Genomic DNA, 25,624 nt, shown 5'->3' on the forward strand with positions numbered 1-25,624 from the left:
GTCTTAGTTTAATAGAATTATGGTATTTCCCTATCTATCATTTTAAAAAATTATTTTATAGCTTCTTGATAGTATTGTCCAGTAGACATTTGAACCATGGTTTTGCACAGTTTAATGAAAGAAAACAAACAGAAATCTTGAACATTTGCATTTTAGCTGTTCACAAAAAGACTGAATAAAAAAATTGTCTTTACCATACCTCCACCATAAACACAGGTATCCTGGTTTATCACCAGAAGTCCTTTTGTCCTTTCTACAGCCCACTACTGCAGCACACCAAACTAAGAGTTTGCATTAGCAGACACCACACTTCAAACACTGCATTAGTACAGTTATGGGGGTCGGCACCTACCCCCTTATCCTCATCCTCCACATCCTCATGCTGTTCATTTGCGCATGCTTCTGTTGAACTCACCAACCGTAAGGTCTTCAAAAAATCTCGCTCTCTTGGCTAATGAATACAACAGACAGGAGACAGGACAGCAAAAACACAAGACAGACCACAAATGAAAAGAAGAGCATGAAAAGAAGAACATAATGAAGAGAACAAATACCAAGCAAGGGAAGTAATGCTCACAAAGAAAGGAAATGACACCTGAGGAGTGTGTTAGACAATTTCAGGGACATTTGATCCTTGTTATTTGTAAGTTACTCCCCTAAATGCGAAAAGATATTAAGCATCCAATACTTGTTAAAACAAAAATCGAAAAGAAAAGGAAAGAACAGAAGAAATAGTGCATTACCCTATTAAGAAAGGAAGTCTCACTAACCACAAGAAACGAAGAGAACAGATTGCACTCCCCCACAGAATCCACACCAGCATATTTACCAACAGAAATGCCACTTGTGTCTTTGGTATCAGGTCACAGATTACAGAAAATATTAAAGAAATCTACAGCAGTCAACACACAAGGAGTTAACAAACAGAGAAAATGCATAATCAACAATCTGAAATCACTGTATTATCATCTCAAAGCTTACCAAGGTGTCTCCAGAAAGGACTTCTAGAAGTGAGATTAAGTTATGTCCATCTCTTAGGTCTTCATATAGGTCATTCACATGCTTTCGAACCTGCACAGATAAATGTAAAAAATAAATACAAGATCCCTGAGACACCTGAGAATTCATGTTCAAATTAATACATATCTTTTAAGATACAGATAAACCTCAGCTATACATCAGCATTGCTTTTTTTAATTTCTTCACTTTCATGACAAATTTACAAATGCAAATTAATTGTAATAGACAAAATTCACACCTGTGTCGGCACTTGCACACATCACACTTTATATCACTTTAATGAAAAGAAAAACAGTACCAAGTTACAGGTAATGAATGCATGTAGAAATTAAAAAATCAGTATCTGACAATTTAAACAATATCAGATACTCTTCTATTTGGACCTAAATAATGACCACTATAACTACAGTGGCTAGATTCAATGAATTCTAAAAAAATACATGACAGATATATCTTATCAGCAGCACACATGTTCACTGCAGTCAGGCCAAAAGAAACAGACTTGCTAATCAAAGCCTACCATCCACCAATTAACAGCATGTACTGTCACCTCAGGTTTTCCAGTACTTAGCTTTCCCAAAGACTCACACATCCACCTTACACACTGTACCAGACTTTGAGTATGGATGTGGAGAGGGGCTGGAGTAACAGGAGAGACAGCTGGAAGCTCCACCTTTACTGACAGGCACAACAAATCTGGGAGATAGTTGTCTACAGACCAAATTCTTGATTCTTACCATTTGCTTAAAAACAACTTTATCTGAAATGTTTTAAACTATTTCAGCCAGCTGCTCTTTGAATGTGACACAAAGTACCTAATTTTTCTGCTAGGGCAGAGGTTGAGGTGTTTCCAGTTACAGTTTAATGTCAGCTCCCTGGTGCTCCTGTTGAACCACCAGATCAGAAACTTCCTAAGCTTAGGATAAAATACAACATCAGAAATTTTCTTCCTCCTCACCTCTGCTAGAGATGAGCTGTACTTACAATATGAGATCAATGAGACACACTCTGTCCATATCCCATATGTCCAACATACGTGTGTGATGAGGGTAGCAAGAATCAATCCTAATCTTCAAATTAACACAACAACTCAATTTGCCACACTTTTGGGGGAATTTTCAGATTCATTCTATTGCATAAATAACTGAGATCATACCTAAGATTAGCTTCATAAATGCTTTTTAGTTCAAGTTTTCTTACTCCAATTTTTAAGAATGAAATTACCCTGCAATGTTTTCACGAACATCATCATCCTAATTGAGAGTAGCATCAGAACATATTTATGCTTGTGCTGAAGACTAGCCAGAACAAGTCATCCAGAAGACTGTTCCATGAGGAATTAAAACATATATTTTCCAAAACACTTACATGAACTCTACAAACACAGCCAAGTTACAATCCAATACTCTAATACATAAGCTTTACACCCTCACATACATACACAAAATAGTATAATTTTAATTTTAGTTAATTTTTTTTAATCCTGCAAGCAATTAATGTAAAAAAAAAAAAAAAAACTATGAAAAAATTTCTCTGATAATATTGAAGTACTGCTAAGCTGAGCAAAGAAGAAGAACAGGTGTTCTCCTACTACGTCTCTGGTGAAAGGAAAGAAAAGGGAAGCCATATAAATAATTGATATCTCTGAAACAAGATTCAATTATGATAAATACTTGAAAGATGGGAACCATAAGAATCTTTAATTTTTAACCTACATGTCTTTTTATACTCAAAGAACTGTATCAAACTGAGTGCTGAACTCTTTCTGTTAAAAGTAAAGCAGTTTTCTTTATGACAAAACCCTGTGAGAGGGCTGCCAGCCCCACTACCCAGGACATGTCACTTCCCACTACTCCTGCTACTCTGTATGTCACAGCACACATTTGTTAACCTTGTGTTCATTTCTTACACTCTGAGGTTTCTGAAGTATTACAAAGATAACCATCTTCCCCAGTTTATCTTTCTAGAAATCATGGACACTTCAGAGATGAACTCACACTGGATATGAAAAAGCTGGCACAGAGCTGTCAAAACAGGAAAACCAGCAGTACACCTTATGCATCTGTCTTAGTTCTGCCACTGGCTGGCAATTACTGTGAGGATTAATTATTTAGTACATACTGTGCCAGTCATCCTGGTACAGAGCAACATAATAAGGGATTTCTTCCAATACTCTGAGCAGCAGATGTGCATCTAAAATGCTGTATTTGGGCAATTGATGTGAGCAAGTATGTTTACTCAAAGCATCAGATCACTTCTTCCAAAAAGAGCATCTTGAGCTCCTCAAGAGATCCTACACTGATACTTCAGGAAAGCTTGAAAAATCACCCCTCTCTATCATTTGGACAGCTCTTGTCTCTCAACACATAGAACAAATTTTCTTAACTTACAAGAAACAAATATAAGTACTTCAAATACTTCACTGCTCTCTACTGCCACATTCAGCCTCCTTCAGGACCCCAAACACTGGATGCAGATGGGGGTTCCTGGACAGATGTGTGGGATCCACTGAGCCCATAGAATTTCACAACAGTTCTTGTGGTTTTTCAATAAAATCACAGAATTCTCAGCCCAACATTTTACAAGGGCCACATGCAAAGTAGGTTACTTGCTGCCTCAGGCAACTTTTTGCAATATACCCACGTGAGTGTGACAGATTTGATAATCTGGGCATGAGAAGAGATTCTTTAAGGAAGACGTGGGAAACACTGAGTGGCTGAGGTGCATCTGACAAAACTTAAACAAGAAAAGCAAAATGGCTTCACTAGTGAAAAGAGACAGTGTGAATGTCTCCCGTTTCAGAAGAGATTCATCTTCTGATCTTCATCCTCTGGCATGTATATTGTGATGTTTGTGGCAAGAGATGAAGACCAAGAAGATGGCTGTCACCTCCAAAAGCTTCCACTTGGACCTCCACACTGCTCTGCTTCTCCTATAAGATTTCTTACCCACCAGGCTTGCCCTCCTCCTCTGTGAGCTGGCATCACAGCAGCTGTCACCACTGCCAGCACTCTGCCTGGTTCTTCTTCCAACAGGGAAAGAAGAGCATGATTCAGCTGCCTGGTCACATACCTAGCAAAGGGCTTTGTTTATGGGGGCTATGTTATGGGTTAAAAAGAGTTATGGGTTATAAAGGGTTATGTTTAGAGGCTCTGCCAGTTGGTCTCCCTTCTTCAGAAGGACTAATGTTTGCCTAGAACCTGCTGGCCAGTCCCCCACAGATGTCTGTACTGAACACCCTTATACACCTCAAGCAGTCCTAAACATCAATGCTTAGTGAACCAAACTTTCCCATAGTGATCTCTGGTTTTGCCATCAGTCACTGCAGAAAACAAGCCATCTTCCACAGAAAACCTACTTCTTACCATTTTTATTGATAGTAGTTGTCTTGATTCTAGAACAAAATCTATAGTTTTACACACTAATGGCTGCTTATATGATAGAAGGGGAAGGACTGTCACTTCTGCCCTGCAAGCAAAACCAGCTCAGTCTTGGCAAGGATGGACAGAAGATGCACAGGTCACTCTCTAACACTCCCATATCTACTTCTTAGTAAAGCCTGTAGCAATAGGACAAGGCATAAGAGTTTTAAATTAAAAGAAAGTAGATTTAAACCAGATAGAAGGAAAACAATTTTTACTGTGAGGGTGGTGAAACATTGCAACAGATTTCCCAGAGAGGTGGATGTCCCATCCCTGAAAACATTCAAGGCCAGGCTGGGGCTCCAAGACACCTGATCTAGTTGATGATGCTGCTCATCGCAGGGGGGATTGGCCTCAGTTGTGTCAGGGGCTGTTTAAAAAGATTCTTCACCCAAAGGGTGGTAGGATGCTGGCTACCCAGGGCAGTGGTTACAGCACCAGCCCTGACAGAGCTCCAGAAGTGTTTGGGCAATGTTGTGATTCTTTGGGTTGGTGCTCCACAGAACTGGGAGCTGGACTGGATGATCCTTGTAGGTCCTTTCCAATTCAGCTTATTCTGTGATTCTGTGATTCTGTGATTTTAAAGGCCCCTTCCAACCCAAACTGTTCTAGAATTGTATGATGATTCTGCTGAAATAAAGAAGAATCACCCTTTTTTCTTAATTAGAAGTAAGTATGGCAGGAAAATAGGCTTGTGCCCATTTCTGTGTATACAGTGAGTGCACACCCAGCATACACACAGATGCCTCAGACTTCCTTGTCAGGATGTATTGTGCTCCAGACCAGCACCTAAAATGTACAGATCATATTCTCTACTGAAATAGTGTGTGAAGAAGCAGAAACAAACATTACTGTGCTGCAGAATCTAGAGAAGAGGCAAAAGAGACAGGAGAGAGAATAAAATCAGATCAAGTAGGAACAACTCAAAGTAATGCCCATGTACTGGAGGGCACCAGGAAACCCTGAGGCAGGTGAGGTAATCACTGTGGCCCTGGCAAGCTGCATGACTTGGAAACAAGGCAGAGTTTTGTGCTCACTTACTTGCAAAATTACCCATTTTTTTACAGGGTCAGGAAAGCAGACTACTATAATCAAATATCTGCCTTAAAAACATTAGAAGTAGCCCTTTCTATATCATAATTAAGCTGAACTAATCATTGGGAGAACATGCCAAATTAGACCTTTTCTTATGGTTTCCAGAACAGGCAAAATTAGAATCAAATCTGAACCGAACTTATTTTGAGTAACTGAAGTTCAGTTGTCAAGTCTTTATAAAACCAGTGTCATTACCTAGGAGTTATCAAGATCCAGCTGAGGCCGTTCAGACCATATTGCCTGGGAAAATCTTTTTTTGCTTCTAGAAGCAAAGTTAATTAAATATCCAGCCCAGACATAAAGTATTACTTATTTTTCAAAGGAAAATGGGAAAAGACTTAAAACTTAGAACTGTAAGGGGTGTGTTTAAGGGAAAAAGGGGTGTGTAAGGGGAAGAAAAAAAAAAAAAAGCATCAGGCCTTAATTACCACTGAGGTCACAGAAAAGTCCAAATGACAGCTGGCACAAGGCCATCGTGAGTTTCACAATAAACTTCAAATTCATTCTTTAGGAATCTGAGTCAATGCCCATGGAAGAAAGATCTCTTAGAACACTGACTCACTTCAGTAACAGTAAAACAATTTTCACCAAGATAATAGATATAGTTAAGAGCTCCTATGACTACAGTGTTCCACAGCAAATGCCATCAGCATTCAAAGAGCTGAAAAACTTCTGTGGCCACTGCTGAGATCCTGACACCCTGATCAGTTACCCTAATGTTTCAGCTTCCTAAAAACATATTTAAGCTTATTTTTAAAGGAGAACTTTTATTAAAAATAATACTTATGGGAGAAACAGTTTCCTGTAAGTTTTGAGAACGTGCATGTTTTAGCCCTTTCATCTTTAAAAATTAAGAAATCACAGTAGCAATTCTAACTGCATGATGACAAATAAACCTATCCCATAAGTAAAGAGTAAAAAAAATCTAATACAAAAAGTTGTATTTGTGTACAAAAATAAAGATTTACTGGCCTGACACATGTGGCATGATTTATGAGAAACACTCTAAAATCCTGAACAAGATCCATGAAGCATGTAATTGTGAAAATATGAGATTTGTCAAAACATTCCCACTGATCTGCCAAGGAAGATGCTTCTCCAAACATCTTCAAGAGTACTTGTTTTATTCTACAGACTTCTCACATTGCCCCATGTGAAGGATGAGTTGGCTCAGCACAGGGCAGGCTCACTCCTCCCCAGGTTCTCTCTCCCCTCCGTGGGGCAGCGAGGTGCTGAGCTGGGCTCCATGGCCAGCTTGGTGCCAGGCCAAGAAAGCAGGGAGCCAAAGCTCTGTGCAGACTGGCACGCACACTGACAGCCTCCCCAGGCCACCCTGTGCTTCAATCTCCTACTCTGAGCCCAAAACTTATTGCTAGGAAAAAACCCAAACTCCAAACACACAGCTGGCTCACAGTCCTTGTTTCATTCTGAATCTCATAGCAAACTACACTCATTCTGTTAAAAACAAGCACACAGGTTTAATGAGGAGGATTTAGTCTTGGTTAGGAGGACTGGAGCAGGGCCAGGCAGGGCAGGGGCAGCTGGAGCACTGGGCTGCAGGTGATGCTGCAGGTGGGGCTGCTCCTCCAGAGCACTGGGCTGCAGGTGATGCTGCAGGTGATGCTGCAGGTGATGCTGCAGGTGATGCTGCAGGTGATGCTGCTCCTCCAGAGCACTGGGCTGCAGGTGATGCTGCAGGTGATGTTGCTCCTCCAGAGCACTGGGCTGCAGGTGATGCTGCAGGTGATGTTGCTCCTCCAGAGCACTGGGCTCCAGGTGATGCTGCTCCAGCACTGGACACCCTGCCAGCCAGGCTGGCACACACATTCCTGCCAGGTCCCTCCTGTCCTCCTGCTCACTTGCAAGCAGAGTCTGGCAATTCCAGTTTTAGGCCAGCTTTAATAGTTCCAAAAGTCATTTTCACACTTTTTTTTTTGCTGGACAGCCTAATAATCCACTCCACAGAAAACAATTTTTGTGGTTCACAGAAAATAAACAGTTCTTTACATCAAACTCAGGAGTAATTTTTCTGTTGGAATATATACCTGGATATTAATTCTCACAAATAGTAGACACAGCTAATGTTACTCAATTTCAAAAAATTCCTTTGTGATTTTATTAAGGCACGTTTAAACAAGTCTCCTTTATAGAGTGAGTTAAACACCCCTGATCTTTGTTTACAACAGATGTTTTCTAACTGAAGATTCATCCTTGATTGCATCCTTGGATTCATCCTTCACTTTCTCATCTGGCCAATGCTTTACACTCTATTATCATGACAACTATAACATCCTTCCTGTATTCCACCCCTCTAACAGTCTGTCCTTGTATCTCAAATCAGTCACTTTTTTTCCCCCACATTAACCTTCACATTTCTCCCAGACAACTCAATCATCCATTGCCTTCACATACTCTATTTTACCCCTGCCCTCAATTATTCCACATCCCTGGATAACTATCAATCATAAAGTATTTGTGTGGCTTTAAGGTATAAATATACTCTGGCTCAATTTAAAAATTAATTAATATGGCCATTGCTAAATTTTGTTAGATATCCATACATTTTTCTTAATTTCCCACATTTTTGTTTTGTAAAGTGCATTCCAGTATTTTCCTGATCCCCAAATCAGCAAGTATGTAAGCAGAGGTATAATCTTACAGATATATATATATATGTGTGTATATATATCTAGGACACAAACACACACATTGAGGAGTCCTTGTGTGGATTTCAGTTGATGTGTGGCACTTGGAACAGCACCATTCTACAGAAGAACTTTAAGCAAGTGTCCTAAATATCAAAAGTCCTTTCTGTTTCCTACAAAAAAAATTGGCTCCATTAACACTATCACAGAATGAGCAAGATTGGAAGGGATCACAGTGGGTCATTTGGTCCAACCTTCATACTGGGGTCACCCAAGAGCACATTGCACAGGATAGTGTCCAGATGGCTCTTGAGAGTCCACAATCTGTTCCAGGGCTTGGTCACCTGGACAGTAAAGTTCTTCCTCATATTCAGGTAGAAGTTCCTGTGCTTCAGTTTCTGCCCATTGCCTCTTGTCCTATTGCTTGGCACCACTGGGAAGAGCCTGGTCCATCTCCTGGACACCCATCCTCATAGACATTGATTAATTCCCTCTGAGTCATCTCTTCTTGAGGCTCAATAGGCCCAGTTCCCTCAGCCTTTCCATGTAAGAGAAATGCTCCAGTCCCTAAATCACCTTTTTTCCCCTCTGTTAGACTTGCTCCAGGAGCTCCGTGTCTCTCTTGTACTGGAGAGCCCAGGACTGGACACATCTCAAAACACTTTGAGGAATGGGCTGGAAGGTTCTCTCCAATCAATGTTTGGTCCAAGCACTCAGGATATCCCCACAGGTCCCACTCCACTTCCCTATTATCACTATCACAGCACTACCCTCTCTGCTATTAATCCTTGGCACAGACTTGGTTGTCTGCTTGTAAATTTGCATGGTGGGATCAGCAAATCCACTTCAGTGGGTCTCCTGCAGATTCACAAGTAGAAATTCTTATTTACTAACATAAAATGCACATCTACTCCATCAGTGCTACAATTCAAAGTTTTAAAACAAAGTCACAGAGATGTCCAGCAAGTTTTGGAATCTACTACCCTGATTTAATCTTCTTTTTGTGGATAGCTCTAAGAGAAGATGAGGGGCTGATTCCACGGGTGGCATGTCATAAGAGGTTCCATGTCACTCCAGTCATATTCCCAGTCAACAGCACTTCTTACACCAGCTGTGATTTCAAGGCATAGCATGTCCATGTCTCCTCCCTCTTTTGCCCCACTGCAATCCTTTTAGATTTTTCTTCAAATCAGTACACTTTGTTCCAATGTTTTTGTGTATAAGAGTAAAGATATTTATAAATATTTCAGAAACGCCTAAAATCAAACAAAGTGTGACTCACAACCTGCTTAAAGCCTCACTTGTGACATCTGTTCTCCCCTTTTAAACATTTTATTTACAAAGGTATGTGATAAACAATTAATGAAGAATATAAAGCAAATATCACTAAGCTTCACTTCACATGGCAACCATCTGTAAGAACACATTCTCACTGGAACTGTAGCAGGTTGATGCAGATGCAATTAATGCAGATTTTTATTACTAAAGTAATAAAAATAAAGGCTTTGCTAAGGAGTTTGGCAGTGATCACCTTCAAGGCTCAAAAGCTGAATAACACTATACCAGAGAAGGGTTGTGCTTTACAAGGCTGTCAGAGAATAGTAAAAGTGTAAGGTTAAAAAGGACTGAATAGATCACTCAGTCCCATACAGTTTAGCTAGAAAACACTAGAGATGCCTCTCTAATTTATTCTTGAAAATCCAAATGAAGGAAATGCAAAACACAGTACAAGTGCTTCAGGGTTTGACTACAGTTACTTGGCTTTACAGAGAGGGACATCTCACTGAATCTTCTGTAAAATAAACTGGTGTTTTTGTTGTCCCTTCCCCTAAAGTTTGACCTCAGAAATCATGTGCTCACCAGCCTCTGCATAAACACTTTTTAAATACTGAGGACACATTATCATGCCACCCTTCAGTCTTCTTAGTTTCAGACTAAACAAACTTAAATTATCACAGCCTACCCTTGATTTTCCAAGAAAACTTATATTCTTACTAATTGTCAGAGATGGTTACAAACCTCTTGTCCACTCAAAGGTCAGAAGTGAGCAGCCAGGCAGAGTTTCACAGCCAGGAGCCCAGGACAGTGTCTATGAGAAGGCAGAATTACAAGCTGCCTCCTTGTCTCCTAAGCACCATGCTGCCCACAGGCAGTGTGAAGAGCTCGTGTGTAGTTCCTGGAGCTCCCTGGGCATAAGCCAGCACAGCCCAGGACAAGCAATGAATTCTGTGAGGTTTGTGGCAGGGCAAGAACAACAGCTGCTGCTGACAGGACAAAAGGCTGGAGCCAGAGAGATGTACACCCAGAGTGAAACAGGAGCACCTTCACCCACAAAGGAGAAGTCAGAGCTGGAAATCTCACTTGGGGATGAGGCACAGTGAGGGTAGCAGGTGCTACCTCTCAGTGGAAGGTCCTTGCTCATGGGTGCTGCCTCCCAGAACCAGATGATGCTGCTGCAGCACCTGACAGCACCCACAGCAGCAGCAACCACTGATGGCACTGGCTCTTCCCAGCACCAGTTCCAGCTGCAGCCATTATCAATGGCAATACCCCAGCAGGCTCTTATCCCTTCATTCAAATTTTGTGACAGTAATCTGCTAATGAGACTACATGTGGCAGCATGCAAATAAGGACAGACATACTATTTGCACCATTTCCCCTTTGTCCGCCTGCTTTCAAAGACCAGATGTTCCACAGTCTCTCCAGGGAGAAAAATTACCCTGCAAGGTCTCTAACTCCTCATTCTTCTCCTTGGGAGAGAGGTATTATGTTTATTGTAATTGTGGACTTCTAGAAGTCCCCCCTTCCTCTGAATTCTTAAATAGAATGATAAAATGTTACAAACCAGTTAGTTGCTAACTGTTGGATAAATAAAGCTGTGTGACAATAAAATGCAACTTAGCAAATATTCTTCAATCTGCTGTTTCCTTATCTGAATGTCACTCTCATCTTATTAAAACATATTTTGTCAAGTCAGCTTTTTATAGAACAAAGAGACCAGAGTAATTCAGACATCTCTATGTTGGTCAAAACTATTTATGTTTTTCTATTCCTTGGTAATGTATTCAAACTATTTTTTCTTCATACTGTGTCATAATTACAGAGCCTTTCTCCTGTGATCTTCCATGTCACATTAATTCATTCCAGACCTTGTACTTCTCTGATTTTACCCCACCTTACTTTATTAACTCCTTTATACAAACCTTTAGTCCTGCAGCCCTTATTTCCACTTCCTGTACAGCTCCTTTGTATTTCACACACCTTGTGAGCAGCAGTACTTTCTATACAATGCCTCCTCTCTGTTCTGCCTATTTGTAGCCTGCCTTTGTGCCTCTTACACAAACACCTTCAATAACTGCCTTTCTCTCTTCTTTCTCTCCTGCATTACTTCCCCAGGAGACCCTACCTATTGCTTTCTCCAGTTCATCATCTTGCTTTTACATCTCACTTCTCTCTTTGCTTTGAAAAGTGAGCCTGGGATTTATAACCACCTGCTTCCAAATTACCTTCCTTTTTTAAATTTGGAAGCAGTCCCTCCCAGCCAGTCCAGACATATCTAACTAGGCAGCTTTGACAGCCATTTTCTGAATCTGGCAGGCTGAGTCTGGCTGGCATTTCACTCACAAAACTTGTCCACACCAGAGGCAGCCACTACAACTCCTGCAGCAGGCAGGGAACAGAACAGCAAGTGTGTTCTTGAACACACTGATGAGCTGAGCTACAGAAATGCCTTTCTTACATAGGCTACTGAGGGCTCCTTTGAAGGTGTTCCACATTGTTCCTGCAGAATTCCACATTGGTCCTCCTGTGATTTATGAGGATAAATTATTTTCCCATCCTTACACAGTTTTGTCCTTTCAATGTTAAGTTAGTGACCAAAAATCCACCACCATCTTCCGCGATCCAGCTCAATGCCTCCAACCAACAGCAGCCATACTGCCTTTTTTTTGTGCTTTATCTTTGGCCAGAGACATGCCACAGTGTTTCAGTCACCCAGTTCTCATCATCCTTTGTGTTTCCAACTTGCCCTCACCATTCCTGGCCTGTACTTCATGTTGACAAATGTAGCTCACCAGGGAGGAATTGTTTAAAGTAATAACATTAAGCTAATAACATTAAGCTCAGCTCAAAACTCATCCCTCACCAAAGGCAATGCACTCCAAACATGCCTGAAGCAGGCAAAAAATACTAAGGTTGGCTGAAAAAATATTATTCCAATTAAAATCAAGGTATACTAAGTAGTGAAGCATTGTGAGCACTGTGTGATTACCTTTAAATGTCCCTGTTCAAAGCACCATAAACACCTTTAACAGAGAGCACATTTCCTTACAGGAAAAACATGTTTATTTTGATGCTTTCTAAGGTCCTCATGCAATCACACATCTACACTGCCTCAGGGCAAGCCTCACTTTCTAGAGTATGTGAAATATTGCTATAGAACAAAATACTTAGGTAATGTTTATGACTAAATGTTTGAAGTTGCTCACTGTCTGGAGTCCACATACTGGGGCAAAAACTGCTCCCACTGGAGCCAATGGCACAGTTACATCAGCCCAAAGGGAGCTAGATCAAGCCTTAGTACTTCTAAACTGATATATAAATTATTATTAGATACAGATACATCAAAAGTATATTTAGATAAAAATAAGACCATGCATAATTTAACAATTAATTAAAAAGTCAACACTTAATTGCAAATGCTAGAATTTTATCTCTTGCAATCTCCAAGGATTAAATTATATTAAACAAAATCTATGCTGAAAGCTAATTGCAAACAATGGACTGAACAAAAAGAGAATGAATTAATACATTAATATATTAAGTCTATAATAGGAAGCATATTGATTCTAGTGGTTCTAATTCATCACGCTGTCATTGCATGGCAGACCTTAGTTCTCCTTATACACATTCTTTCATATAAGAGCACCTATATAAAACAATTTCTTAGAAAACCACACATAAAAGCATGTGCTCAACTGGCTCAGTAGGGTTGCATGCCATAAAAATACCAATGTGCTCAAGCTACCATATATTACATGCATATTTAATATACTAGTTTCAGTTATTCTCTTTCCTGTTCCCAATTAGTCATGAAGTCTGAATGCATTAAAGAGGATCAAATAAACTTAAAATCTGTGGCACATTTTTTATTACTTGAATTTGTTTGTTTATTTATTTATTTGCTTGCTGGCAGAGAGATTTTTGTGATGCAATTCATCATTAGCCTTTAAAACTTTGTACAATTTCCATCTCTTTTGCAGCTTTAACATGTGGCATTTGTCACTACTTTTTCTCACTGTTTCCTGGTTACTTTACTCCCTCACCCAAACTTTGATTAAACACCAAAGAAGTCCCCCAGTTTGCTTGCTGAGCTGCTTTGCAAACAGCTACAGATTATACTAAGCAGTGTGGTTTACCTTCAAGTGGAGGATTTTTGAAAAAATTTGTGTACAATGAGTAAACTACATTGTATAAACTACAGTTGTACATATTTCCAGGGAAAATAACAAAAACTCCTTTACACCATTAACTGATGATGTTCTTCAAGAGTGATTTTTAATTATTTTTTTAGGAGTATGTCTCAAAGAAAAAGCATTTCAAGACCTTTTAGAATTAGTCCTGAAAATACAACAGCAAAAATTTTTAGGAGAAAAATTGAAACATTCTTCTGTCCACCCGTAAGACAGTAGGCATAGTTAAACAATTGAATTCTAAAATAGATGAGAAAATACTGATACTTTAGCTGTACCCAATGCCTAAAGCAAGCTGGGGACCACACTGAAGTGGAATTTTGTGGAAGTTGCACCCAGTGCATTCTGCAGCAGCTGTCAGAATAAACTGGGAGGAATGCACACAAAGCTCACCTAGATGCACCAGCACAGCAAGGAATCAGTCTTATTTTATTTAGCAGAGAGGGTAAAAAAGCAGCTTTTTCTGAGTGTGTTTCAAAATCAAAAAGTGTTAAATTGAGCATTTTTTAAAAATCTGCTACCATTAGACTAACACCAGGCACCTCATCCTTTAAATACCAATATAGAGCTACAAAGTACTCATTTCTAAAAGCAGAGGTGGGGAATTTTAAATGACATTTTAACTGCATGGCTAAAAAAGAAGATACTGAGAGTAGTGCTATCTAAAATGACAACCACCAGTGTCAGTAAAGTGCCAGCTTTCAGCAAGGAATGGCTGTGTTCCATCAGGAATAGTTGATCCTGATCCATTAAGGTCATACCTGAACATTTCACAAAGCAATCGACCTAAGAGTCCATTTGCAAACTGTGTGCAGCCTGAAGGACACACAGGAATCAATAACTTCAGGTTTCTCTCCTGAATTATTCATTCAGTCCTTGCACAACAAAAAGCTGTTCTCTCTCTGCTAATGCACTACCACTGCAACACAGTACATGGTTTTGTACACTGGGCTTTAAAACAGTTTTCAAAAGCATTTTGTCCTGCTACTTACAAAAGCCTTCTGGTTAATAACACCTTTTAAAGTGCCTTTTGGAGCAGCTAATGTCTGTGAAGGGATGCTGCCCACTGCTCCCTCCAGCAGCTTCTTTATCCCAAGGTACGGTCAGCCAAGGGTCCCAAAACCCAGCCCACACTGCAGGTGGCACCTGGGGGCTGGGCTCCCTGTTAGTGCCATGTCAGTCCTCTCCAGGGAGCTGCCCAGCCACCCTGAGTGTTGCTAGAAGGTCAACTAAGAGGCTCTCTATAAGTCTTTCCTTACATGAAAAGGAAAGGGAAGATATCTGGGTGTTCACTATATCACTAGCCACTGTCTGCTTGCCTTAACTCTAGTTCTATTTTCTGTTCATCATAATTTATGCTAAAGAAAAAAGGACTTCAAAATAACCCATTTAATCTCTCAGGACTAAGACCTGGCACTACAAAAATATTTTTAAATTGATTTGAAAAAGAAAATCAGCAAAGAGGAATTTATCCGCTTTTATTCTGTTTTCATCAACAGTTTATTTTCTGACTTTTATCTCATCCTCCACCTGTGTTTCACACTTGCCTCACTACTTCCTTAAGCTTTGGGGTTTTGAATTCAAAGGATGTCAGGAAGAATTTCTGGGCTTTCATGGAAGCTGAGCTTCTTCTTGGTCGCTTTAGGATCATAAGAACACAACACTAGAATAAAACTTGCAGCCACAAATTTACCATTTCCTGTCACATCAAGGATTACTTACTGCTCCTGGAAGATTTAACACCCTATTTTTACAGCAGTAGAGTGAAAGACTTGCTGGAAGCAGAGGCTGCTTTGTATAAGGGAGGAGATCTCTACCCCACCAGCACACTACACTGGCATGTGAGCTCTCCCTGGAAGCTCATACCACAGCAGAAGGAGAGTCTAAAGTCCAGTATCTCACCTCTCCAGTCTGTATGTCAACAAGACATAGAAGATAACATTTAGACTGGAGCCACACCATCAGACAGCAAACAGTAGCCTTAGCAAGCCTAAAGCTCCAATCAGTCCTCAGAAAATCTGTTACCAATTCAAAGGAAAAATTTCAGCATTAAAAAAATTTAGTGACAGTCCACTTGACCTTAAACTGTGGAATTCAAAGATAATTTAAACAGTTGAATTTTGTAAATAAAACATTATGTACCTGTCAAAAACTAGGTATCTCAAGAACATGAGCAGGAAATATTTCTGCAATGACTATGTTTCTATTTTAGCAAAGCACACAACATGCTTTACTACTCAACTAAACTGACAAGGGACTAACACTGAATTTTAAATATTATGCACTCACATGCTTTGAATCTAATGCAACTAGAAATGGGCAACAGACAGCAGAAGGGTAAATATTTATCAGTCATCTTGTTGTTTGTGGTTACTCAGTAAACCCCATAAATACAGAACTTAATTAGAAGAGTGACAGTAGGCTTCCATGCCATTCTCCAACAAAAGATAGGAACTCATAAAAGTGTCATTGCTGCTGACTTAGAATAAAACCTCTTGGATACACTGCTATAAAAGCATGAAAATTAGGGACTTTCTCAAGGATTGCAGGAGAATGAGTTTAATTAGAATGAGTAAGGAAAGCACTAAATAAGAAATTAAAATGGGAAAATAGATGAGAAGAGAAAGGGGAAAAAAAAAAAAAAAAACAATCAGGGGACAGAGAAAATAAATAGGGGAAAGAAAGCAGAGAAAAAAGATTCAATTAAAACATGATCCATCGTCATGCCCATAGTGGTGTCATGTCCAGATGAGTGGTCTGGTCTTTCCCAAGATCTCTCATAATTTTCATTATCATCTTTTCTGCTTCTTGTTGAGCCCTGCACATGACAGATTAAGCATACTGACTTCCTTTTACAGCCAGTGGAGCAAAAGCATTTCTGGGATACAATTCATCTTCCTCTTAAGTAGATGGCTTAGTGAAGGGACATTTAAAAGGGCCTGCTCCCTCAGCTATCTACTAGAGAAGTCTGGTAACCAGCTCAAATAAACCTATTGCAATGCCTGATAGGAGACAATCCACATCTTGGTTTATCTGAAACAAGGTACTGGCAGTAAATGTGCAAATATTAATTGCGTATCATTTGTATTAAATATGAGGTAGCTGAAACTGAGGGCTCAAGTTCCAGTCAGTGCATTGACTAGGAGATGTCCACTGTCTCTGCTAGAAATGCACACATTTACTGTGCTGCTTTTTGCTACATTCCTTCCATGATATAGTGTTTTCTAAATATGCCCTTACATCTTAAGATAGAGAATATTTGAAAGACTGATTTTAATTTCCACACAAGTCTAGAAACAATGTCTAAGAACAGAAATCTGATGACACCATCTGCTTTCAAACTACTTCCAGAAATTGAGTTGCTGCACAAATTCCGAGTTAATGGAAGAGCTATAGCCAAACTATATTTGTGTGAGCTAGCAACACTTAAATTGAATTCTAAAGTGAGCAATCTGAGATGAAAATCAAGGCCAGCAACACAGTCAACACACCCCATCTGTCTCATCCACCTGTATCTATTCCTCTGCAATCATCCAACCCAGAACTATTTGAAAATTAAGGCCTGAGGCCATTGACCTTGGCAAGCAATGCAAAAGGATTTAGAGTGAACTCTTTACCCTCATTCCCTTATGGCTTTAGAGTCTAAATCTTTTTTAAGCTACTCCCAAGAGGTTCACAGCATTGCAATGATGACTGTGCACGTTTTAGAAACATGTAAAATGAAGTTGTATAGAAATATAATTTTCAGTACACTGCTCTTCTGTAAAATAAGGCACTATTTTTAACTCAAATTAAAGGATTGCTCTCCAAAAAGCTTCAGATAGGCTTTTCCACATCCCACAGAAAACTAAAGCTGTATTTTTAAAATGTTTCTTTAATACACAAAAACATGAGCAGCCCCTATAAGCATGGCAACAATTAGATGAAGAAAGGCCTGATGGTTAATTTGGATTTCACATTTTACTGCCAGAGTACTGGCAACCTTCCTGGATTTTTTTTTCCTTCAAATCTAATTTCTCTGAAACATTCTACAATGGATACATTTCTTATATTATAAACATGAGATAAAATTCAGAAAAGGAAGGCTGCAGAACTGCCTTCTGTCTTTTCTCATTAGCAAGTAAAAGACTTCTGCAGGGACATGGGGCCACTTGGATGTCTCAGGAACACAAGGAGGAGGCTTCTGTACAGAAGGGATGCCTGGAGCAGCTGTTTCTAGATACAGCATATTTCCCTTGGGTCTAATACATTCACAAAGGAAAACCTATTGGTATGAGCAGTTCTGTGAGTCCAGACTCATCCTGCCCACAGAAGGGCTGTACTCTGCACAGAGGGTGATGGCAGGACCAGTCCTGATGGCTCAGTCATGGTGACAAGGACCAAAGGATCCCTCTGCAAGAGAAGTCTCTCGCAAAAGACAAAATTGAGTCCAACCTCAGTTCCGAGCCTGGTCATTTTCCCACATCACACCATTTCCAAGAGCTACATACATTTCAAAATTTTAAAAGATGTGAAACCAAAAAGGTAGTTTTAAACATCCACATCCCTGTAGAAACTCTTTTGTTTCAGTGTCCAATATTTCTCAAATACCCACAAGAGAAGCACAAGAAAGAGAGAAAGTGTTGTTCCCTAAAAAACTCTATTTTCCTCTAAACATGAACACAAGATCTTTCCAACAGTATTTGAACATTGCATTTGTTAATTAAATCTCAAGTCTGACAGTTTGCAGATACATTTTTATTTAATGTGACTCTAACCTGAACTCAACCTCAGAGTGGGGGGGGAAATCAAAGGAAGTTATGTCAAATAATTACACAATCTGTTTCTCCAGGGAAATGCCTGGGCTAGACAGCTGGCACTGAAACAGCAGATTAAATTTAGAACTGAAGGGCCATGCAGTGAAGGTGAACTCACAGCTTTTAGTTCCCTGTCAACTAAAATCTGTACATGTTGTTAAAATAATATGCTTTGTCCCTGAAGCAAAGTTCACTGCTATTGAAAAGGAAGATATTGAAAAGTGACTTTTGCCCCTGGAAAGCCTTCATTTCTAATCCATGAGCAGCATATTGATGCCACAGGATGATCTAGAGATCACTCTATCAAGGTCATTCCCTTCTCCTCAGCATCAAATATTTTTTTTCTCCATTTGCCTTAGCTATGGTACTACAGCCATGACACACTAATTCCAGAAATGAGCCAAGCCTTATAGAATGCAATCAACTTTGACTCATTTTAATTTCAAATTTAAGTACTCAATTAGATCACCTTGGGCAGCATTTCAACTCCCCCATGACTCCTCAAAGACAAAGCACATGCATAAACCTCACAATTTAAGATCTTCCTTATACACAGCTGCATCCTGAAATCAAACATGCAGTAAGATACACAATCACTGCTGTAGCAATCAGACATCCAGACATACAGAAATTACAACTGACCTTCATGAGATGCTGATTTATCCATTTTGTGAATGTCTTCTTTTGTACTTTGTCACGCTCATCTAGAGGTAAAAAGGAAAAACAAATGTTTTAACAGCTCTAAAATTATGCAGACCTTTTTATTAAGACCTTTATAAAATTAATTTTCTAATAAATTTTAGAGACAAAATAGCCTGCAAAAGCTCCATAATCAAAATAATAGCACAGAAACGTGTTTTTTCGATATGTCACAGCATGATAGGGAAAAGTTTCTTGATGTTTCCAGGGCAACAGCTCCTCAGGTATTACAGTGGCCTACTAACAAAAGTCTAACTGTCTAGAAGTAGTCAATTGGCACTCAAAATGTACTGAAAAGGACATGGCAAACTTATGAGAACTATAAATGCTACTCATAGTCTATACAATCAAATAATTACCAACGTATTAGGCAATAGAAAAACTGTTGTGATAGGAAAGCTAACTTTTGCAATCATTATGCTTTTCAACTGGAATAGCACCCCTGTTCAAACACACAAGGACTAATTACAGCTTCAGTCAGGAAAAGGACTCTTAACTCTACAACATAAACAGGGATGCCCACTAACCCAGATACGGGACCCAGCAGTTTGCTCCCTGGCATGTTAATTACCATCAATGATTGCTCACAAAATGCTGTGGAGAAATAATGAAAGCAATAGACTGAGGGTAAGAAAGCATCCTACTTTAAGGGTAGTGAGCATATGCATGTGCTCTGCTGAGCCACACTGGAGAAAATCTAACCACCAGCCCAGCACAAGAGTTCTCTCCAGCTTCTTGAGCAGGGTCACAGTACAACTGCTACAGAGCCTGGTCCCCCTCCCAGAGCTCCCCAGAGCAGGAGCCACAGTGCATTAGGGCTGGGACCACCTGTGCAAACCTAAAATAGCCAGAGAGCCCTTCTGCCCTGTGGGACACAAGTGCAGCTGTTTCATTGACTCAGGCTATTTGCAGTGTGGCTGAGAATGAGCAGTGAGCTCAGGTAGCAAAACAAGATCCCTATGTACCCACTGCCGTCACTGAAACACTGAACCAGGTCCTGTATTTTACATTAAAAAATATGGTTTCCAGGTTGGTCAAATGTAACAATTAATAAATTAAAATAAATTCACAAAAGGTCTTCCAAGGATTTTCAAGTCCCTGGTGTGATACTTAGGTCATTCAAAACAGTAAGACATTATACAAGAGTCCATCCTGGGCCAAACTGAGCACCATATGGGGTTCCTAACAGTGGTGAGAAATGAGTATTGGGGAAGAAAAGAAAAAAAAAACAAACAAGTAAAAGCTTGTGAAGCCTTTGTGACTCACAGACTTTCTACATGCTCATCCATATCTTTGCATTTAATAGTCATAGATACATTTTTTCCAATCCTTTTAAACACACCTATAACTTTTACAGCCCACAGCTCACTGTGGCAATGAAATCTTGAGGCAGTATGTGTACTGTACTTGCACGTTCAGCTCTCTACAGAAGAGCTGCTGTTTGCTAAATGCTAAATGCTTTTTCCACACCACTCAAGATTCTAAGCTGTTGGCATATGCCTTTTACCCCCATTTCACAGCTCTACAGTCTCTTATTCTACTTGAAGACCCAAATAAAGAGAAGAGAAAGAGAAACTAGAGAGCAAAGCTGTACTACAGGAAAAAAAAAAACAAAACTGGCAGATTCAGAAAATCTTTTGCTTTACACACATTCCTCCATAGCCTTCATCTAGCAAGACACCATTTCTGATCTAAGTTATTTATCATGTTAAGTAAATATAGAGAACAGAAAATCTCAGAAATAAAACAATCCCAGAAACACTTTCACTTTTAACTGTTTCAATATGAGCATCTGTTTTAAAAAGAACACAAAGTTTCTCAACTTCAGAATTTCACAATGTGTATAAAATGCCTTTTTTACTACGATAACCCCTATCTAGTTTTGACCAAGTATACAGAAATCTGCATTTTGGGAAAAGTTACTTTGATGACAGTAGAAAAAACCAAAAATACTGAAAAATCCACTTTCTTGTATATCGTTAGAATATGAAGCCACTATTCATTTCAACCCTATTTTCAATTAAAATGCTGACATACATAAAAGAATTGATGCTTACTACCCTTGTTCCTTTATATATACATATATATTACACAAACACTCAGAAAAGTTCTCTAACTGACAGACCCAAGTGCATAAGGAGGAAGAAAGCTGACACCTGCCATGTTGTGAGAAACACCAGTATTAAAGGGGGAAAAAGGTCACCAGAACACCACAAGTGTGATTTTAAACCAAAAACCCAAATGCTCCCAGAAAAACAAGCGCACACAATGAGAAAAAATACAGTGCCACAGTGCTCAGTGTGCCTGAGCTCAGAGCAAATGAAAGTCCCCAGATGAAGCAGAAAACAGGTAAATAACCACATAAAAAGCAGCTAAGGAGGAAACCCACAGAAAGCCCCTGGGAGAAGCTTCCCCAGAGCTGTGCCCTGTCCCCCGCCAGCCCCTCCGCGCTGTTACTGACCCATGCAGCACATGGCTCCCACCAGATCTGCACTCTGCTCCTCCTTGTCTTCACTCATCCTGCCCTTCAAAACTTCAGAGCTTCTTCTCTTTTCGGGGAAAGGAGAGCCAAGGAGTGACCAGGGCTTCTCCTGGCTGACACAGAATAGCAACACCCCTTTTTTAAAAAAAAAAAAAAACAGGAGCAAACAGCCCATGTGCTGTCAGAGCAATCAAAACTGTGAGCCCTCTGGCTTTAACTCACAACAAGAAATAAATTAAGGATCTGTGTTTGAGGAGGGTTTTTGAACTTTTGGGTGCACTAGTACAAATGCTGAGCTTTCCAGACAAGGAAGTGTGTTTCTTTGTCTACCAGCAGTGAGCAGCAAGGGAAAGAGAGCCACCCTGAACCAGCAACTGGATACTCATTAAGCCAAGGTAATGGAAGAATGCAGGTGAAGCAGGAGTGCAGAAAGAAAGCACATATTGCTAGATAATCTTATCTATAGATTATCACAATAATCACCCTCTGTGGTTAATTAATCAATTTAAGCTTGTCTGCCTTTACCTGCAGACATTATTCTGATATATCAGAAAAACTCAAAATCTTTTATGCTTTATGTGCCTCAAAAGTAGCTCAGTAAAATGTCACCAGTCTGAATAACCTACTTTATGAACCAATACTGTAACACAGAGGCATCTAAAGAGGTTTTAGATTAGAATATTTGGACTTAAAAAACAGTTGCTGCAACTAAGGTCTCCTTCTGTGCGTTTTTGTCATTCCTCAATTCCAAGCACAAACTCAGGAGCCAGATCCCTCTAACACCAATGTTCCTTTCCACAAACCACTAAAAATTACATGGCTCACACTGTCTGGAAGTCAGAACAGTTTCCCTGGAATTCAACTTCACTAACAGGATTACACCAAAGGCAACATATGGCATTGATGCCTTTTCAGGGCTCTCCTGGGGAGAATCACAGACCTGTGCAGGTTGGAGCAGACCTTTAACAACAGCTAACTAACAACTGCCAAGCCCACCGCTAAACCATGTCCCTGAGTGCCACATCTGTAAGTCTTTTAAATACCTCCAGGGATGGTGGTTCAGTCACTTTCCTGGGCAGCCTGGTCCCGTGTTTGACGACCTTCCTGTGAAGAAATTCCTCCAAATATCCAACCTCAACCTCCCCTGGTACAATTTGAGGCTGTTTCCTCTTGTCCTGTCACTTGTTGCTTGGGAGAAGGGACTAACCTTGTTGCAGTCTCTTTTCAAGCACTTGTAGAGAGCAATGAGGTCTCCCCTGAGCCTCCTTTTCTCCAGGCTAAGCACCCCCAGCTCCCTCAGCTGCTCCTCACAGGACTGATGCTCCAGACCCTTCCCCAGCTCCACTGCCCTTCCCTGGACTCTCTGCAGCCCCTCAGTGTCTTTCTCACAGTGAGGGGCCAGAACTGGACACAGCACTCGAGGTGTGGCCTCAGCAGTGCTGAGCACAGGGGACAATCCCTGCCCTGCTCCTGCTGGCCACACCATGGCTGATACAGGCCAGGGGCCACTGCCCTTCCTGGGACATGGGCACAGCTGGCTCGTGTTCAGCTGCTGTGACCAGCACTCCCAGGTCCTTTTCCACCAGGCAGCTTTCCAGGCACTCTGCCCCCAGCCTGTAGCTCTGCATGGGGTTGTTGGGCTCACATGCAGAAGCCACTGAGTGGTCCCCTCTACCTAAAGAAAAACTTGAAATCTTCTCTGAACAACCACACCAGATGCCATCAGCTTGAATGAGCAGAACAATGTGCCTGTCTCCACACTGACATAAGGAAATGTAAATGAGTGCAGGAATAAAAACTTATTCTCCAGATGAGCTGCCAATTTCTATGCTGCTTTCTTCATCCTAATGGTGACAATATCAAAGTCTACACCTAGTGACAGACTTAGAAAAAGAAATCTCCTTTTCTTAGGCATTGCTAAGTTATGTTTGCTTCTCTGCTGATACTGGTTTGCATACATGAATGGTCAGATAATCAACAGGTTTCTCTACATTTGCCCAGGTATTTGCAAAAGCCCTGATAGGTGGTTTTCCTATATTTATATAAGAAAACTCATACTCATATAACTGTCTTATATCCATATACAAATGCACTAGTTTTTCTATATATATTGTTGCTATTTATAATATGTACTGTATTTTAATAGTACCTTTTTAGAAAACTAATGTGTATAGCATAGAAGAAATGCTATTCATTTAAGAAACAATTATTGAATAATGTATTCTATGTTGTTGTTGAAAATGGAGCACAAATTCATTCAACATTTTTCAAGCTCTGAACACAAAATTCATTTCATGATAGGTTTTTCTCTGGTATTGCTAACATTCCTTCTGTAAGCTAGACCCTGGTATGTCCAACATCATATACAGAAAATAGAGCATAATTAATGTATGGTCTCTTAGGAAAGCATTGGTTTTAGGACATTACCCAGAATCACATAATACGTAAGAAATAGGGAACAAATCCAATTCTCCAGTCTGTGCTAAAACTCCTTTTCTTGGAGGCTCCTGCTCATCCAAACTTGACAAGGCTAATTGGAAAAGTTAAAACTACAGGTTTTTCCAAAGGAAATGGTTGAATAACCTTAATAACAGGTAATCATCTTTCATATACTTAGTGAGTATTCTTAATTATAGCCTTACCTAGATCAATTTAGGAGCAAATAAAATAAAACTGTTATGAAAGTGTACAAGTACTGACCAATGTTATGAACTGCCTGTTGTTGTGTCAAACTTCCATGTAGACACACACCATGTAAAATCTTTACACTTTGGGAATGCCCTTTCCATAATAAAAAATACATATGTCCTTTCTACTGTAAATATATCAACCTATGGTAAGGTCCTGAAGAAATTCTAAAAAATACTGAGAAAATAGACTCAGGAGCTCAGGAGGTTTTGCATATTCAACCCCAGCACAGCAGTCAAGATAAACAAGTCTACAAAGGTGATAGTTGCAGGACCAAACCCAAACCTCTAAAATAGCTAACCTCTTAAAGTGACAGAGAACTAGAATTGCATTGTACACTTAGTATTTGTCATGAAAATTTAGGTTGTTGGCTAAAGGATCTCTAAGTTCTTGTTATGTTCATCTTCAAAATCCTGGGTAAAAATGACAGTTTTCTCATAGTAATCTCACATGAGAATCCAGCTTCTTCTTAGGTATTTATTTCCTCTAACAGAATATTTTGCTCCAGATAATGCTTTATGTTTCATATTTCAAAAGAATACTTCATGCATTTTAATGTATAATGGTGCTATTTTTAAATCAGCAGTTGAGTAGAAGACATCTGTCAAGCTTAAAAGCAACATTTTATATTTTACCTCCTCTGTAATCTTTTTTTTATTGATCAGCTTCCTCTTGGATTTATGAAATCAGAATTCTTAATATTTCATTTATGTCCCTGTTGCTATTCATATGTCATTACAGTTTAGGGAATAATGTTAGTAGTTTGTAGGAACTTGTCTTGGAGTCAACATCACTTCTTTTTTTTTTTTTTTTTTTTTTTGTTTTAGGATTGAATGGAGGCCTTGTCAGCCAAACACAAAATAAGTGGATAATTAGAGACAGACTGATAAGGTACAAAATTTAAATATAGAAGAAAGCATAGGAATGGATCAGAGAGAGTCATGGTCCACATGTGAGAAGGAAGAATTCAAACTAAATATATATACATAAAATCATACATATTTAATGAGTCTAGATAGTGAAAGAACATAGTGAAATCTCTTATCTCTGGATAAGAGATTTCAGATAAGACATAATGATGGGGTTTCATCCTATTGAAAGAACTGAAAAAAAAAACCCTAAAATCCCAGGGGGCAGCAGGGCAGACAAGCAGCACACAAAGGATCCTTACACATAGGATATAGCCTACTACTTAAGAAATGCAAGCAAAAAGGAATGGTGTTAGGCATTCATAAGTAAGACACAAACTCTTGAAATGTATTGTTTAATTGAGGGTCACTTAAAATTAATGAAAACCTATAATCCA

General features: G+C 39.6%; 1 protein-coding gene across 5 annotated transcripts in view; it reads right to left on the reverse strand.

The window, feature by feature from the left end:
- Positions 1-25,624, reverse strand: part of LOC130251804 (dystonin-like) — a 285,947-nt gene that overhangs the window by 178,797 nt on the left and 81,526 nt on the right. For 4 of the 5 annotated variants that reach the window (XM_056488730.1, XM_056488733.1, XM_056488732.1 and 1 more), the window contains 2 exons: positions 19,092-19,153; positions 982-1,071 (listed from right to left, as the gene is read on the reverse strand). In XM_056488730.1, the coding sequence (XP_056344705.1) occupies positions 982-1,071; positions 19,092-19,153 (152 nt within the window). Of the gene's footprint in view, positions 1-415; positions 452-981; positions 1,072-19,091; positions 19,154-25,624 lie in introns of all 5 variants that reach the window. The other variant, XM_056488729.1, reaches the window with a different exon arrangement.

This window comes from Oenanthe melanoleuca, chromosome 3 (genome assembly GCF_029582105.1).
Source record: "Oenanthe melanoleuca isolate GR-GAL-2019-014 chromosome 3, OMel1.0, whole genome shotgun sequence".
NCBI lineage: Eukaryota > Metazoa > Chordata > Aves > Passeriformes > Muscicapidae > Oenanthe > Oenanthe melanoleuca.